We start from the raw sequence: 17,430 nt of genomic DNA, 5'->3' as shown, positions 1-17,430 counted from the left end.
TCACAAAAACGATTTTTATGTTACCCAAACCGACCCCGAACACTCCCGATAGGTTTAGTACGCGTTTTTATGCAGAAAACTACCAAAAACGGGTGCTAAACCAAGTGTCCAAACACACCAAGAACTTGAATAAACCGGTTTTAAACAAGGTAAAGAGCGAGGCTCTGATACCACTTGTAGGTCCCTTTTCTCGGAGGATCGAGAACAAACCTAAACCTTGTTATACTAACCCACTAGCGAGTGCGGAATCCAAGCTAGCGGGCAAACCGGGATGATGCAAGAACAAACACAAGAACACACAAAGTTCACCGATTAACACCACTGTATTAATACGTATGAAGGTTTACGGTTACAAGCACAAGGTTTACAATCTGTTTGCAAACTCTCTAAAGTGTGTGTGTGTGTGTGTTTTCCAGCAGAGTTTCTCTAACTCTCCAAATGTGCATCTATCTAACACTAACACACTGCATGGGTATTTATACCCATACACAGCAGGTCTTGGTCGAAGGATCGATAGATGGTCCGAAGGATCATCTATCGATGACAGGGAGCTCGAACGATCAGCGTGGACATCGAAGGATCATCCTTCGATGTCTAATGGTCGAACCATATCTTTCGAGCACCTCGAAGGATGATGCGTATCCTTCGAGGCTATCCTTCGATCCAGACAAACATCATGTTGTCCAAGTCAAACTAGGAGGATAGTTGACTTGGTCAACTTACAGACTGATTTAGGACATCGTTTACATACAGACCGAATACAGACAAAGTACAGACACAAGTGCACCAACAAACTCCCCCTAATCGCCGTTGTTCCAAAGCGTAACGGATGGTACCGCACCTTCCTCTCCTTTCTATGTTAACGGTCGACATTACAGACGAGGCTTTTATCTTGTGGATGGTATCTACCCGTCTTAGTCTGTTTTTGTGAAAGCTCCCTCATTTCCTGTCGAGGCTAAAGAAAAGGCGTTTAAAAAATTGCAAGAATCGGCAAGAAAATATGTTGAGAGGGCATTTGGTGTTTTAAAGGGTAGATGGGGTATACTACACCGACCGGTTCGTTCGATGACCAAGAAATCAATACATTACATAGTGTATGCATGTATCATATTGCACAATATGCTGATTAAACACGACGGACGTGCAATATCCCCGGATTGGGTGCTGGATTCTCCTACACAAGTTCAAGTTCCACAAGATATCCATTTACAATTGCGTAACGAAGAAACTCACTTTCGGTTGAGATTCGATTTAATCGAACTAGTAGGTTCTCTAGGTTTGGAGTTTCCGGATTCGGACGAGGAGTAGGTTTTTTTTTTTAAAATTGTATGTTTCTAGTATGTTAAATTGAAGTAGTATGTTTTAAATTTAATGAAATTTTTAACTTTAGTGTTTTATTGTTAATTTCTAATTTAAAATAAAAAATTAAAAAATTTAGTGAAATTTATAATTTTAAAATGAAAATTAAAAAAAAAATTGGGAGTGATAGAATTCCATCACTAGTGATTCCACCCCTCCTACATTTCTATCACTAGTGATGGAAATTTGGTTGATGACATGGCATGATTTTATTGGACAGTGAGAGTGATAGATTCTATCACTAGTGAACAACCTCTCCTCCCCTTAAAAGGAGAAGCACCAATATTGAAACAACATGTTACACAGGCTTTTTTATCTGAAACGTATAATGTTTTAGGGTTAAATTATCCTACAAAGACTTCTAATTGTAAGAAGTGTAAGAATGATTTATAGAGTGACAAGTGTTCAATAACCTAAACTAAACTCACTACATCATCACCCAAAACCTAAACACCCACCCCCACCCCACCCCACCACCACCCAAAAACCTAACCCCCCACCCCACCACCACCCAAACCCCCCCCCCCCTCCCCGGACAAAAAAAAAAACTATACCTCACCAAAAAAAACCCCAAAAAAGTGTAAGAAGGATTTAGGATTCTTTGTATTTGATCCTAATCCTAATGTTTTAATCTTACTGAACTATATTTTTTTCTGGTGTGATATGTACTTGAAGTATTTATAGTTTTGTAGGTGACAAGCTTAAAGATCCCGGAGGATTGGGTGTGAAACTTTGTGAAGTATTTATGGTTTTGTAGGTGACAAGCTTAGAGATCCCGGAAGGGTTGGATGTCAAACTTAGAATTTTCATTTACCACAAACATTGCTAAAGGTATATTAAATGTTTTTAAAGTTATAAAAATCATATGGAAACTTTAGTTAGAATTTAGTTATATTGACCTTATGAGTCAACTTATACATATGGATGTTGGATGCCATTATTTTGTTCCTCTTTTTGGCTTCTAGTAACGAAACTAAAAGAACGCAAGAAGTATGAATGGACTCTCAAAATAGTGATATCTCATTCAATAAAGGAAGAGCCATAAATAGCTTACAGACTCAATAGACCAATTCAATGAACAACAGAAAATACGGAAACAAACAAGACACATTCACTTAACAATGTGACTGACTCGTTAACGCGGGTTTAGCGCCCATCATGGACCGATCCTAAACCAGATCCAACAGAAGCAGACTCATCTCTTAGTATATCATTAGATAACTCATGAGCTCCTGGTCAGATTGAATATTTTTCATATATTCCGGCATAAGGCAAACTTCTACGTCCATGCTACCGCCACCCTCTCGCCCCGGATGCATTGTTATCTTCCCATCGCATTTGTTAGTGCACCCACTTCTAACCGCAAGCGCTTTACCCAATCCAAATTCACACCCATACATGTCAAATCTCGGTGAGCTCGCAGCTCGCACAAGGTTTGCACCAAACAGGTGAATCCGTTTATATATCACGGGACTTTTTATCCATGACTCAACCTCTTCCTTGATTGCTTTATCATCGTGGTTTATCACGGCTTCGTGTAGTCGGAAAGCCGCCCAACCAAGACCATGAGCCAACAAATCTCCCACAGTTGCTTTGCCTCCCACAATGTGAACTGGGTTACCAAAATAATCATCCGACAAAGGTGGGTTTAACCTTGCCCGCGTAGAAAACATCAAAGAACAAGTGATTTCACAATCATATGGTAGACATCGCGCACGGGTGATGCACCTCCATAAAAGCGCGATCACAGCTTGTAAACTTGAAATCTTTTGCGTATTGCATTCAGAATTTGCTGTTGCTTTGAGTTTGGAGATGGCCGTTGTGGAGAAACTGAAGAATCGCTCTTTAAAGGTTTGATTTTCAAATCGTTCAATAAACTGATCTTGATGGTTGTAGGGGAGATTGATTATAGGATCATATCCATCCAGCACCCATCGCTTGAATACCGGAGGACGAGAAACTGATTGTCCTCCGGATCTGAATATTTCACTCCAAGCAGCCATGAAATGCCATAAAGAGGTCCCGTCGGTCACCATGTGGTTGAAAGAGCAACCGATGAATATTCCATCCACAAGTTCAGTCACCTGTATTATTAGACACATTGTAGTTAGTCATAGTAGACGGTAGATTATGTAAATATCTACATTGTATAAATATCAACCATAATTACCAAACATTTATGGGAAAATTACGAATTTGTCTTTTGACCAACATGGTTTTCATTTTTGTCACTCTCATGCGTCCTTGGAAGGATCTCTGAGCACGGGAGTGATCCGCGACACACGAGAGTGGTCTGTCGGTCTGTCCGAAGAGTCAGCCAAAATGGGAGTGGTCTGCCGACGCACAGGAGTGGTCCGCAACGCATGGGAGTGGTCTGCCGACGGACGGGAGTGGTCCACTGACGCACGGGAGTGGTCCGTCGAACACGTGTCAGCTCTAGGGACATAGACGCATCAACATAACATGCAGACTCTTCCCGTGCTGAGTGGTCCTTCCAAGGACGCATGAGGGTGACAAAATTGAAAACCCTCTTGGTCAACCAACAATTTCGTAATTTTTCCTTCCTTTTGTACCTGAATGGATAACAGAGGCAATGTGTGACCGTCATAGCAAATGGCGTTATTAAGATCAAAAAACGAATGGACAAGTAAAGGTACGTCGGGTGGGTCAAGTACGTCGGATACTGTGGCTCCCGCCTTGGCATAAATAAACTTGGCGCCAGGGGAGTTTTCTGGATCCAAGTAGATGACATATGAAGGTGGGTTTTCTTGTTTTCTAGTGGCAAAACGACTGGCGAGCGGGTAGAAATGAGTGAGGGTGGCGGAGAGAGAGTGTTGGAGGTGATTCAAGAAAGTGGTTATTGAGAAACAATCTGGTGAAGGTGGTTTTCTGAAAAGGAGACCTCTTTGGGAGTATTTGAAGTTGAGCCAGGCCAGCTCAAAAGGTGTGAAATGGATAGGCTGCTTTGCCTCAGGTGAGAGCTCGTCCAGTGGTTTGATGAAGCATTCTGAAATGAGATTGACTAGTGTAGAACTCATCGCTTGATCTTCCTAAAACAAATGATTAATGGTAAGAACAACTTCCTAACCCACCCAATTAAGAAGCATCAAAACATGTGCTGAAACTGAGCCCACCAAAGAAGACCCTATTGTTTTTTCTACTTATTATAATGATGTTTCAATAAATAAAAAAAGTTGTTATATATAACATAATTTCTTTTGAAGATGTTAGAACAACTCAAAAGAGTTGGTTTTAGTTGGAATGTGAACTTGTTTGAACTTAACCGAAAAAGCAATGGCTTTTGATAGCAAACGAAGTAATAAAAAACGGAAAAGAACAGCCCCGGTTTTTTTTTCAAGAAATGGAACAAACCCTTTGGAAGTAATTAACCTTCACTTAAGTATTGTGTGTGGTTTTTTTTTTTTTTTTTTTTTTTTTTTTTTTTTTTTTTTTGAGATAAGGTATATGAAGAAAACGGAAAAAAATGAGTCACATGTGTTATGGACTATATGAGTAACAGTTCTTTAATATATAGTCGTGGTGTAAAACTATATTTATTAGTATGAGTATTGCTATACGAAAAATGTTACCGACATATAACCTATCTCTTTACAAGGCTCCTATCAAGATTATAAACACTTTCAAAGGCATTAGCCGAAAAATTATTTTGGGGAGGTGGAAGTAACACGAAAATAATAAGGTGGGTGGGTTGGGAGAAAATGGTAGCTTCCAAGAAACATGGTGGGTTGGGGCTGTGACGTTTAAGGGAGGCGTACTTGGCCCTTCTACTGAAATGGTGGTGGAGGCTAAGCGAAGACGACAACCAACTTTGGGTGAAAGTGATTAAGGCATTAAATGGACTCTCCTGGAAGAAAAGTATCGTTCCAGTTAACCAAACACGCTCAGGAATCTGGAAGACTATAGAGGGTATCAATAAGGAATTTGTGAAACTTAATGTCGATGTTTCGCAAAAGTTGTTGTGCAAGATGGGTAGAGGTAATAAGGTCAGATTTTGGGAAGACTCTTGGTTAGTTAATCACCCCCAAATGGAGTTGGGCAGCAATGTTGTTTGGGACTGGACTTGGAAAACTCATCCCAATTTGGTGGAGGCATGGGCAGAATTTCATAGTCTGTTTAGCCTGTTAAGGAGCTGGAATATGAAAGACTGGTGTGACGTTTGGGGTTGGGCATCCGACTCAGAGGTATGCTTCACGTTTAAGTCCGTAAGAGAGGAGCTAAACGAATAAAACACACAACAAAGAGAGGATTTCATTATGCGCTGGAGTGGATAGGCAATACCAAAGGCGGACATGATGGCTTGGAAAGGCTCGCAAGGGAGGATACCCACTCGGGTAGAATTGAAAAAAGAGGAGTGCAAGTGGGGTCGATTTTATGTCATTGCTAGAGTGGTGGTCCGGATCTAGCTGGCAATTTTGGTTGCCAAGAACCAAACGTCCCGCGATGTAGCCCTAGTCGGCTTGCCTCATCGATTCGGGAGGTTTGGAGTCCGCTTGCCTCATCCATTCGGGAGGTCCAGAATTCCAGACTGGTTTCGGGCAATTGAAGCTGGGGCCAAGTTTTTAACGGCTAGTAAAACTAAGTACTGGCGGGCTAAGTACTGCATGAACATGAACTTGGGTCAAGACTGGCTGGATCAAAGTTATATTTTAGTCTTGTAGGGTTAATTAGAAAACCATTGAAAACTTGAAATTTAGATTTTTTTAGTTTTGCTTTTCATTCCCTTTAATTATATGTTAGTATTGTAGAAACTAAAAATTTAGATTAAAAAATATACTGCATAATGAGCTAACGTAGGGATGGTTTTGGAGGGGTTTTCTTTTTTTTTTTTTTCCCTCATTATATAAGGCCCCAAGTAAGGTTTGGAGATTCTAGAGGCAAAAGGGAGATATTTCTTTTGGGGCAGGAATGTAGATAAAAGGAATAGTTTCATTATGGCCCCTGCAGCTTTCAGATGTTCCAGCTTTAGTCCTTCACAAAGTATCACTTCCGATCAATTAAACCAACGTTAAAGGCTTATTCGTCAACTGATCCTAACTACTTAGGTTTTAAAGTTGGGATTTTAGTATCACTAATGGGGGTCTTGAGTTGAATGTCAATTCGATGACTGTATTTCTCTACTACAATTTTGGTTTAAAGCTAAAAAAAGCGTTAAATTCTGATCAGACTTATCCAATGCTCAGTGACTTTTGTTTGTGTTAATTTTGTAACAAACCGTCGTTAGAGTTTAACATCAATCATTGTTTGTCTAATTCCGTCTTCTGTATGCTATGTATTATACCTAAGGACATACATAGCGTGAAGTGATAAGAACAAGGTTACAAAATGCTCTTGACTGATATTCTAAGCATGTGACTATTAGAACAGGTGGATAGGGCAGGCATGCAGACTTCTTTTTTATGACCTTTTTTTACCTTTCAAATAAATAATAGAATAAAGTGCAACTTGCCACCCTGTGGTTTGGCCCATACTGCATATTGACACCCTATCTTTCAACTTTTGCCAAATGACACCATGTGATGCTCATTTCATCACACATTGACACCTACCGTCAGTCAAATGTCTGGTTGACTGGCAAAAAATGGTTAAAAGACTATTATACCTGCATGAGAGAGACACCAGATGATGCAGGCCCAAGTGTTGAGGAACGGGCCATCTTGTATTTAGAGGCCCAAGATCGCGTGACAAAAGGAGCTTCACTAAAATGGCTCTAACTTGGGCTACAGGTGTCCGTTTTGGGCGTGCGACCAGGCGAAACGATCATGAGAACGAAGCCCATCTTTCCATAAACACCGTAGGTGGTTTGGGTCAACGTCCAGGCCCAAAAACCCTTATTTCTATGAGTTATTTACATTTTTATGTTTTTTAGTGCTTTTCGTGGACTTTTATTTGGTTCTAGCTTTTGGCCCAAGTGTGTTTTGAGGCCCGTTTTGAATTTACGTTGTTATTTATATGGATGTAATGGGAGGAAGATAATCCAGTTTTGAAGTTTATGAAAAGTCATTTTTTCTCCCAATTCACTTGTGAGTGTCTTGAGTGTGAAACCCCCAATTTTCGGTATTCCACAAGAATCAACGAATTTTGGAAGAATTGTTCCTGGTATTCTGTGTGAATCAACAGGTCCAATTTCATATCTTATTTTCTAGCCTACATCAGTTGGTATCAGAGCCAGGTTCCTGGCTCAAAATGCCTCCGAGGAGAAACAACAACAGGCCTCTCAATGAAGTGTATGAACGAGAGTTGGAGCAGCGACTCATGGCGAGAGTGGATGAGCGGTTGGATCAAGTGGTCAATCATTTGACTGATCGGATGGCCGATTTGATCAATCGTAGGAGGCAGAGACCCAATGATGGGTATGGTTCTGAAATTAGTAACCCATTTGGTGATGATTCGACTTCCGAAGACGAACAGGAGGGGCAACCAAGGGGTGAACGTGGAGACGGTAATCGGCGTTGGGAGACGGGGATGCGTACTAGCATTCCAGAATTTGATGGTGACATTTTGAATCCAGAAAGTTTCATTGATTGGCTTGCTGTGGTTGAAGAGGTGTTCGAATTCAAAGAGGTACCCGAAGACAAGAGGGTTCCTTTGATTGCTACCAGGTTACGTGGTAGGGCATCGGCTTGGTGGAAGCAACTGAAACTGTCTCGTGAAAGGATGGGAAAGTCAAAGGTCACAACCTGGAGGAAGATGAAGAAGTGCATGAGGGCCAACTTTATTCCTCATAATTACCAGCGTTTAATGTACCAGCGGTTACAGAATTTAAAGCAGGGATCCAAAACGGTTGAAGATTACACAATGGAATTCTATCAGTTGGTGGCTCGAAATGATATTCAAGAGACTGAAGATCAACTTGTCTCTCGTTACATTGGTGGTCTAAGGCTTGCAATTATGGAGTCTGTGAATTTGTTTGATCCGTTGACTATTTCTGATGCACATCAGCGTGCCCTGGTTTTTGAAAAGCAAAACCGACGTAGTGGTGGTTCAGCCTCATCTTCCTTGACAGGAGGTAGTTCGGGTTCGGGCAATGTGGCGTCTCATTTTGTGCCCAACCAAGCAAAACCGGGTGGTGGCGCTGCTGGGTCTAGTTCTAAAGGGGCCGGTACTAGTAACATGAAATGTTTTAATTGTGGAGAGACGGGTCATCGCCAGGCAGAGTGCAAGAAGGCTGGGAAGAGACACTTGTTTAACGAGCCTGATGGATGGGAAGATGATGATGAGGTTGGTGAGACTTATGAAAACGACCCGGTTTATGATGACGAGCCGGAGTATGAGGAAGAGGGGGTGGCTGGAGATGTGGGGTTGAGTCTGGTGGTTAGGCGCTCATGCTATTCACCAAAGGCCAGTGATGATGATTGGCTTAAGCATAACATCTTCCACTCGACTTGTACTGTGTTGGGAAAGGTTTGTACCTTTGTTATTGACTCGGGGAGTTGTGACAATCTAGTTTCTGAGGAGGCTGTCAGAAAGCTAGGTTTGAAGACGGAGAACCACCGTAAACCTTATAAGCTCCAGTGGCTCAAGAAGGGAGGCGAGGTACAAGTCAGCAAGCGTACCCTTGTTTCTTTTTCTGTTGGTAAAACATATAAGGATGATGTGTGGTGTGATGTGGTACCTATGGACGCTTGTCATTTATTGTTGGGGAGGCCTTGGGAATATGATCGATGCGTAGAGCATAACGGGCGTTCTAATACATACAGTTTCATGTTTGATAATGTGAAGATAACTTTGTTGCCTAATAAACCCAAGGAAGTAGCCGCCAAGCCCACCGGTACCCTGTTGACTCTTTCTCAGTTTGAGAATGAATTGGAGGTGGGAGATGATGTTTTTGTGTTGATTGGTAAGGAGGTGGTTGATGGGGTCGACATTCCTGATGCTATGGTTCCTTTGCTTGAAGAATTTTCTGATGTTTTCCCTAATGAATTGCCTGATGGATTGCCACCTTTGCGTGACATCCAACATCATATTGATTTGGAGCCTGGGTCACAGTTACCCAATAGACCACATTACAAGATGAGCCCTGGTGAGCATGAAGAGTTGCGAAGGCAGGTTGAGGAATTGGTTTCTAAGGGCCACGTTCGTGAAAGTATGAGCCCTTGTGCTGTTCCGGCTTTATTGACTCCAAAGAAAGATGGCACTTGGCGTATGTGTGTTGACAGTCGGGCAATCAACAAGATTACTGTGAGGTACATGTTTCCTATTCCTCGACTTGATGATTTACTTGATCAGATTAGTGGTGCTACTATTTTTACGAAGTTAGACTTGAAGAGTGGGTATTACCAGATTCGTCTTAGACTGGGTGACGAGTGGAAAACTGCCTTCAAGACTCGTGAAGGGTTGTATGAGTGGTTGGTGATGCCATTTGGTTTATCAAACGCACCTAGTACCTTTATGCGTGTGATGAATCAGTTACTTAGACCTTTTATTGGGAAGTTCGTGGTTATGTATTTTGATGATATTCTTATTTATAGTGCTTCCTTCAGTGACCATGTTGTGCATGTGGGGCAGGTTTTGGCCTTACTACGCAGGGACCGTTTTTATGCAGCCACCAAGAAGTGTGTGTTCATGACCCCTAAGGTGTTGTTCTTGGGGTATGTTGTTTCTGGTGATGGGATACAGGTTGATGAATCCAAAGTGGCGGCTGTTCAAAATTGGCCAACTCCTACTACCATTACAGAAGTTCGTAGTTTCCATGGGCTTGCTTCTTTTTATAGGCGGTTTATTCCAGACTTCAGTTCTATTATGGCCCCATTGACAGATTGTATCAAGGGGAAGACGTTTGTATGGACAGTTGAGGCAGATTTGGCTTTTCAAGCTGTGAAAGAGAAGCTCACTACAGCACCAATTCTGGTATTGCCTGATTTTTCTCAAGTTTTTGAACTTCATACTGATGCCTCAAAGGTTGGAATTGGTGGGGTTCTTAGTCAGGGTGGTCGACATGTTGCTTATTTTAGTGAGAAGTTAACTGGGCCTAAGTTGAGGTACAGTACTTATGATCTGGAGTTTTATGCAGTGGTCCAAGCTGTAAAGCATTGGCGTCATTACTTGTTTCAAAAGGAGTTTGTTTTATTTACGGATCATGATTCCTCAAGGCATATTCGTACTCAAGACAAGGTATCTCATAAGCATGGGTGATGGTTGGCTTTTCTTGAGAAGTTTACTTTTGTGGTCAAGCACAAGAATGGTGTTTCAAATAGGGTTGCTGATGCCTTAAGCAGGAGGAGTAATCTGCTTGTTTCTATGAGGGTTGATGTGCCGGGTCTGGAGGTCATTCGTGAGCAGTTAGCCATTGACCCTTATTTCTCAGTTATTTTGCAGGATGTGGAAACTGGGAAGAAGTCAGACTTTCTTTTGCATGATGGCTTTTTGTTCAAGGGGAATCAGCTATGTATTCCTGATTCTAGTCTTCGTTTACAGATTATTAAGGAGTTACATGGTGAAGGGCATGTTGGTCGTGACCGCACTCTACAGTTGGTGCAAGCTTCTTATTATTGGCCTACTATGAGGAAAGAGGTGGATCGTTATGTGAAGAGGTGTCGTATTTGTCAAGTTTCAAAGGGCACGGCTACCATGCGGGTCTCTATATGCCTTTGCCAGTCCCCTCGCAGCCATGGGTTGATATTAGTATGGATTTCGTGTTGGGGTTACCTCGTACTCAGAGGGGTAACGATTCTATTTTTGTGGTGGTGGATCGGTTTTCTAAGATGGTCCATTTTATTCCTTGCAAGAAGACGACTGATGCTGTTAATGTGGCCCAACTCTTTTTTCGGGACGTGTACCATTTGCATGGGCTACCTTCTTCTATTGTGTCTGATCGGGATACCCGATTTCTGAGTCACTTTTGGCGTAGCTTGTGGAAGATGGTAAATACTCAGCTCAACTTCAGTAGTGCTTATCACCCACAAACTGATGGCCAAACTGAAGTTGTTAATCAGTCACTTGGGAATTTGCTGAGGTGTTTGGTTGGTGATCATGTGAAGGCATGGGATCAAAAATTATGCCAAGCTGAGTTTGCTCATAATCATGCTGTTAATCGGAGCACCGGGTATAGCCCATTTCAGGTAGTTTACTCATCTCAGCCTCGGGGACCACTTGATTTGATGTCTCTTTCTGTTTCTGGATCTGTCCCAAAGAAAGTTCAAGATTTTGTAGAGGGTTTACATGAAGTTCATAGTGCTGTGTATGATCATTTGACCCGAGCTAATCTGAAGTATAAGCAAGCTGCTGATCAGAGGCGTAGGCATGTTGAGTTTGAGGAAGGTGATTTTGTTTGGGCTGTTTTGACTAAATATCGTTTTACAGTTGGGAATACAATAAGTTGTCAGCCAAGAAGATTGGCCCAGTTGAAATCGTGGAGAAGATCAATCCGAATGCGTATCGTCTGAAGCTGCCGAGTCACATTCGTTGTTCTGATGTGTTTAACGTGAAGCATCTGGTGCCTTATTATGGTGATTATTCTGATGATGAACCTGTTGGTAATTCGAGGGCGAATTTTGTCTATCCAGGGAGGAATGATGCAGGCCCAAGTGTTGAGGAACGGGCCATCTTGTATTTAGAGGCCCAAGATCGCGTGACAAAAGGGGCTTCACTAAAATGGCTCTAACTTGGGCTACAGGTGTCCGTTTTGGGCGTGCGACCAGGCGAAACGATCGTGAGAACGAAGCCCATCTTTCCACAAACACCGTAGGTGGTTTGGGTCAACGTCCAGGCCCAAAAACCCTTATTTCTATGAGTTATTTACATTTTTATGTTTTTAGTGCTTTTCGTGGACTTTTATTTGGTTCTAGCTTTTGGCCCAAGTGTGTTTTGAGGCTCGTTTTGAATTTACGTTGTTATTTATATGGATGTAATGGGAGGAAGATAATCAGTTTTGAAGTTTATGAAAAGTCATTTTTTTCTCCCAATTCACTTGTGAGTGTCTTGAGTGTGAAACCCCCAATTTTCGGTATTCCACAAGAATCAACGAATTTTGGAAGAATTGTTCCTGGTATTCTGTGTGAATCAACAGGTCCAATTTCATATCTTATTTTCTAGCCTACATCACCAGACTATTATAATTTTGAGTTGTATTATGGGTTGTTACTTGTTTATGTATAATAAGAATGCGATGGATTGTTGGAGAGGTTGGATTTGGCGTTTGAAGCGTAGAAGAAGGAGTTGTTTGCCATTTGTATGATGTTTTAAGGAAGCAGTTGTTTGGGACGAGGGGACGGGCTTTGGGGGGTTTTCAGAGGCTGTCGGCATTGTCGAAGCTGCCTCCTAATGGGAATGGATTCGCATTGCCAACAGGCGTACCAGAATCAGAGTCACAATCTGATTATGCTACAAGTTAATGGTATGCGTGGGCGGACCCAAGCCCAGCCCAAGGTGGGCGGGCGCACCCCCGGGGAAAAAAAATTTAGTGCTAAGTTCCGTTGAAAATCCTGTCCGCACCCCTTGGAATTTTTCGTTCGCACCCCTTGGAATTTTCTGACCGCACCCCTTCGGTAAAAAGTGTTATCAATTTATATTTTAATATTTTTTTGTTTTTTTTAAATACTACCTAAATTATATAACTTTTAATACCTAACTAACTAAACCCAAATACTCAATACATTTACCCACTTATAATTCCTAACTAACTAGCCCACTAAGTCTTAGCCCATAACCAAACCCAACAATATTTCAAACTATAATAAAATAATTAAAGCCCAAAACTCTTAGAAATTCTCTCCCGCTCTCTCTCTCTCTCTCTTGCGTCCCTGCACTGCCAGCGAACAACATCACCCAACGACAACAGTCTAGCAGCCGGTGACCACCGTAATCAGCCACCATACCACCGCCGTTCGATACCAAATCCAACCGGAATCCGAACACGGGTAAGCTTCTTTGTTATTTTAATGATTTTGGTTGATATTATAGGAGAAAAAGGGTAATAAAGTTGTTAAATAGGTTTGAACATTTGTGTGTTTTGAAGTTGTTTATGGTTGTTTAGATGATTTTTAGGGTGATTATGTTGTTTAGATGATTTTTAGGGTGATTACAACTTACATTATGATTTCTAGGGCTTGAATAGTTGGAAATTAAAATTGAAACATTTTCTTATGGAGCGATTAACTTATATTATATAGAGAAAGACTTGCTTAAGAAAGTAGCTTTATATAATGTTTTGGATAGATTTCAAAAAATGAAAACCCATAGGGCGACGTTTTAATTATGTTTGTAACAAGGTTTAACATGTTTATGATGATTATACAAAATTAGTTTAATGTTCTTTTGTTTTACATGACCCGGCCCGACCCGAACTGACCCGATACGAACCGATTTTTTTACTTGTGTACCTGGGGGCCTAAAATTTTTAAAAATGTTCTGCACTCCCATGGAAAAAATCTTGGGTCCGCCACTGATGGTATGTTAATCCGCTTAACGTTTAACATGTAATCAATATTCATTCTCTAGTGCAATAGGCATGTTAATGAACAAAGTTTAGTTTTTTTGGTGATTTTTAGCATTATGGATGTTTTAAATTTATGGGTATTGCATAAGAAATAGTAAAAAGTCAAATTTAGTGTATTTTGTTATTTGCATAGGTGGAATTTCATGTCTTTTTTAACGAATAGCAATTACTCTGCCCGGCCCTTGAAAGTTTCAGTATTGATGATTTGTTAAATATCTAAAAACACTCTTGTTGATACATGTTTGTAGACGCGACTCGACTTGACGCATGTCGGCTCGGGCAACGGCATTCCTCCGTCGTTTTGCTTAAAGATCAAACATGGGCCAAAAGAGTTAAAGGACTTGAACTAGTCCTTGGGCTAAACAAAGATCGGAGAAACACTTGGGCTGGATTGCAAAGCGGCGAAACAAAAGATGGGCCTTCATATGTTGGGCCTAAGCCCATCACGGCGAAACAAGAAAAGATGTCGACGAAACAAGAAAAGATGTCGACGAAACAAGACATGTTTCGTCGACTTGTTCCATTTCGTCGCCTGTTTTCATTTGATTCGTCGATGGTGTTGTGTTTCACCGAGTCCGAATCCGTTTCGTGGTGTCTGTTGCTATATATAGGCTGAAGTCACAGAGTGAACTTGACAGAACATAGAGAGAGCACAGAACACACACACACTTAGAGAGTTTACAGAGTATATTTGTAAACATTGAGCTTGTAACTGACTTTTCATATGTATTAATACAAAGGTGTTAATCGGTGAATCTTGTGTGTTGTTTATTTGCGTGTTCTATCTCGGTTTGCTATCTCGGTTGGATTCCGCACAACCGGGGTGGTTTGTATACAAGGATTAGGCGACTAGATCCTCCTAGCCGGACCTACAACTCTTTGCTATAAAGAAAGTTGAGGAATCTTATGATTATGAACTGAAATTGACCCTTAGACATATTTTAAAAACAAGATAACTAATATATCATTTCTGTTAAGCAACCAGTCCAGTTGTCATTTCTACTCAAAATTTATCATTGACGTCAATTAAATAAATTAAACAGTAACTAGTAACTCATGATGATGATGATTATGATGGTCAATCACAGGGCGCATACTCCAAGAGATAAAGGGTTTATGATGCGAGATTACCGTTTTACTTCGGCTCCAGACGGTCAACCTAACCGTTGACTGATGCTAGGTGTCATTTGGCAAAAGTTGAAAGATAGAGTGTCAGAATGCAATCTAGACCAAACCACAGTGTGTCAAATTACACTTTACTCTAAACAATACGCTAAATATGATAAGACTATCTCCAACTGGAGATCCGTAAACCCGTCCGAGATGACTTGGCATAAATCCAAGTTTACAGGCAGTGGCGGATCTAGAAAATCCACCAAGCCGTAACGTTTTATAAATAAGCCGTAACGAAATCGGAAAAACCTCAAATTTTTCCAAAATTTACACTAATTTTTCCAAATTTTTCCGCGCCAAGCCGTAGCGGGCGTTGGCCCCCGGCATAAGGTAGCTCCGCCCCTATTTACAGGCTCAACGGAGCATATCTGATTAGGACAGATCCGTGAGAAAAATCCTACTGCAAGGGCGTCATATGTTTTGGTCAGTGGCGAAGCTTGAAAAAAAAGTTTGGGGGGTCGGAAAGTAACGGACCTAAAAATTTTTTTTCTATCACGTAGTTTCGCGGTGTATGTTCGGGTCGGACGTCGGTGAGTCGATTCGGGTTGGGTCGGGTCAAACATTAATATCAAATAAAAAACATTCTCAAACATTAAAAAAAAGTTATAATTCTATTTTTCCATATAGCATAATATAATAACAAAACAAGTTGACAAATCACCCTAAATTTCAAACTCTAACATCTATCTAAATCAAATCACAATAAGATTAAACAAATAAAATTAGACATAGTTACAGAATGATTCAACAAGTTTAGGGCAAAAATTCGGGCGAATTTCACCCCTAATTTCAACTTAAATCACATAAATTGCAGCCCTAAATTAAACCTAAAGATAAAAAAACACATACATTTAACCTTATGAAGATTTAAGAAGTCGAACAAGAGTACAAGACCACAACAACGAGAAGTGTTTTGGATTCTGTTCTCGAACAGGAAGCTGAAGTCGAACAGTTCTGGAACATGCATCCCCCCTGCAGTTCTGGCTTGTGGCTTCTGTTCTTCTGTCGATGTCCCAAAGTAAACGAATTTTGTTTTTTTATAGGGTGGGCTTTTAAGTTGGGCTATATAATGATTTAATTTGAGTTATATAATATACATTCTAGTATTCTACCAAATATAATGATTTGGGCTATAATATTTGGACTAATTAAATATTTTATTTTGGCTAAATAAATAAAAACTTTAAAATCAGGGGTCGAAAACATATATACCTATTTTTTTTTATAAAACCGGAGGGTCGAAAACGTATATACCTACAAAATCCTATACGAAACGTACATACGTAACACTACTGACCGAAAACTTCGGGGGGGGGGGGGGGGGCGCCCCTCCCCGCCCCGCCCCTTAAATCCTTCGCCCCTGGTTTTGGTTATTGTGCCACTTCCTTTTCATTTTTTTTCTTTTAGAGAAAAATGCCCGGATAGTCCCTGTGGTTTCGCCTTTTTTCACCTATAGTCCCTAACTTTCTAAAATTACCTAAATAGTCCCCAAGTTTCATTTTTTGTTCCCGGGTAGTCCCTGGGTCTAACTTCAGTTTGTTTTCTCTGTTAAGAGGATGTGAAATGACAAAAATACCCTTTCCTTAAAAAGGCCAAACCACAGGGACTATCCGGGCATCTTCTTCATTTTTATTTGTAAAACCCCACTACCATACTTTATCTTCAACCTCCACCCACCATTACCCTCCTTACCCTCCACAGTCACTCTCCACTAAATGGGTCCACCAAACATATATCTATGACTACAATATAGTTGGATGTGCTCGCTTTTTAGAAAATGTGCGCCACACAGTTTTTGTTATATAAATTACCAAAATAGTTAAAATTGGCTCTGCTGTAATCATGCACATTCGGCGTGCATCTACAAGTCATCCAACTGTGGCTGTAAATAAAACATGGACGCCAACTCATCTTTTTCTTGGTACATATTACTTTTGCATAAATAATATCCTTATTGTTTAATCGTGGGCATACCTCCTCGTATTATCAGATGGCATCTTTGTGTTTGTGTTAAACACTTAAACTTATCTCGAGCTTTTACTGTAGGCTAGACAGTTTTTACCCCCACAAAATCATCAAAATGCTTAATATTTACTGTTTAATCGTGGGCATACCTCCTCGTATTATCAGATGGCATCAATCCTTTTCATAAACACTTCATCTTCCCCGATTTTCACAGATCACACCCCCAAACCCTAATTTCACCCTAACAACTGCACTTCACTACATCAACATCATGATCACCATAATCAGCTACTCTCAACTCTGAATCCTCTGCTCTCATTTTGCCCTAAAACCACCGCCATCAATGACGGACCTAAGATCCGGCCCACGTAACCTCTCCTTCGACGTCCTCGCACGCCTCCACTCGTTTCTCAACGACGCCGGAGCCTCCGTTCTCCGATCAGATTCCTCGCACGCCTCGACTCGTTCGATACGAAATT

The 17,430-nt window shown here is 41.0% G+C and overlaps 1 protein-coding gene across 1 annotated transcript; it reads right to left on the bottom strand.

Moving 5' to 3' along the window:
- Nucleotides 1-2,390: 2,390 nt before the first annotated feature.
- Nucleotides 2,391-4,404, bottom strand: LOC110941497 (uncharacterized acetyltransferase At3g50280). Its single transcript, XM_022183135.2, has 2 exons — nt 3,933-4,404; nt 2,391-3,443 (listed from the first exon to the last, which is right to left on the bottom strand). Exons 1-2 carry the CDS (start codon nt 4,395-4,397, stop codon nt 2,562-2,564), a joined length of 1,347 nt encoding a protein of 448 aa, XP_022038827.1. The 5' UTR covers nt 4,398-4,404; the 3' UTR covers nt 2,391-2,561.
- Between the last annotated feature and the right edge of the window lie 13,026 nt (nt 4,405-17,430).

Source organism: Helianthus annuus, chromosome 4, assembly GCF_002127325.2.
Source record: "Helianthus annuus cultivar XRQ/B chromosome 4, HanXRQr2.0-SUNRISE, whole genome shotgun sequence".
Lineage (NCBI taxonomy): Eukaryota > Viridiplantae > Streptophyta > Magnoliopsida > Asterales > Asteraceae > Helianthus > Helianthus annuus.
The sequence above is the reverse complement of the archived record's forward strand: the minus strand, read 5'-3'. Positions and strand labels throughout refer to the sequence as shown.

Coding starts and splice junctions, on each gene's coding strand:
- LOC110941497 (XM_022183135.2), bottom strand. CDS start 4,397: ATGAGTTCTACACTAGTCAATCTCATTTCAGAATGCTTCATCAAACCA. Junction 3,444..3,932: donor TGCCTCTGTTATCCATTCAG/GTACAAAAGGAA, acceptor CTAATAATACAG/GTGACTGAACTTGTGGATGG.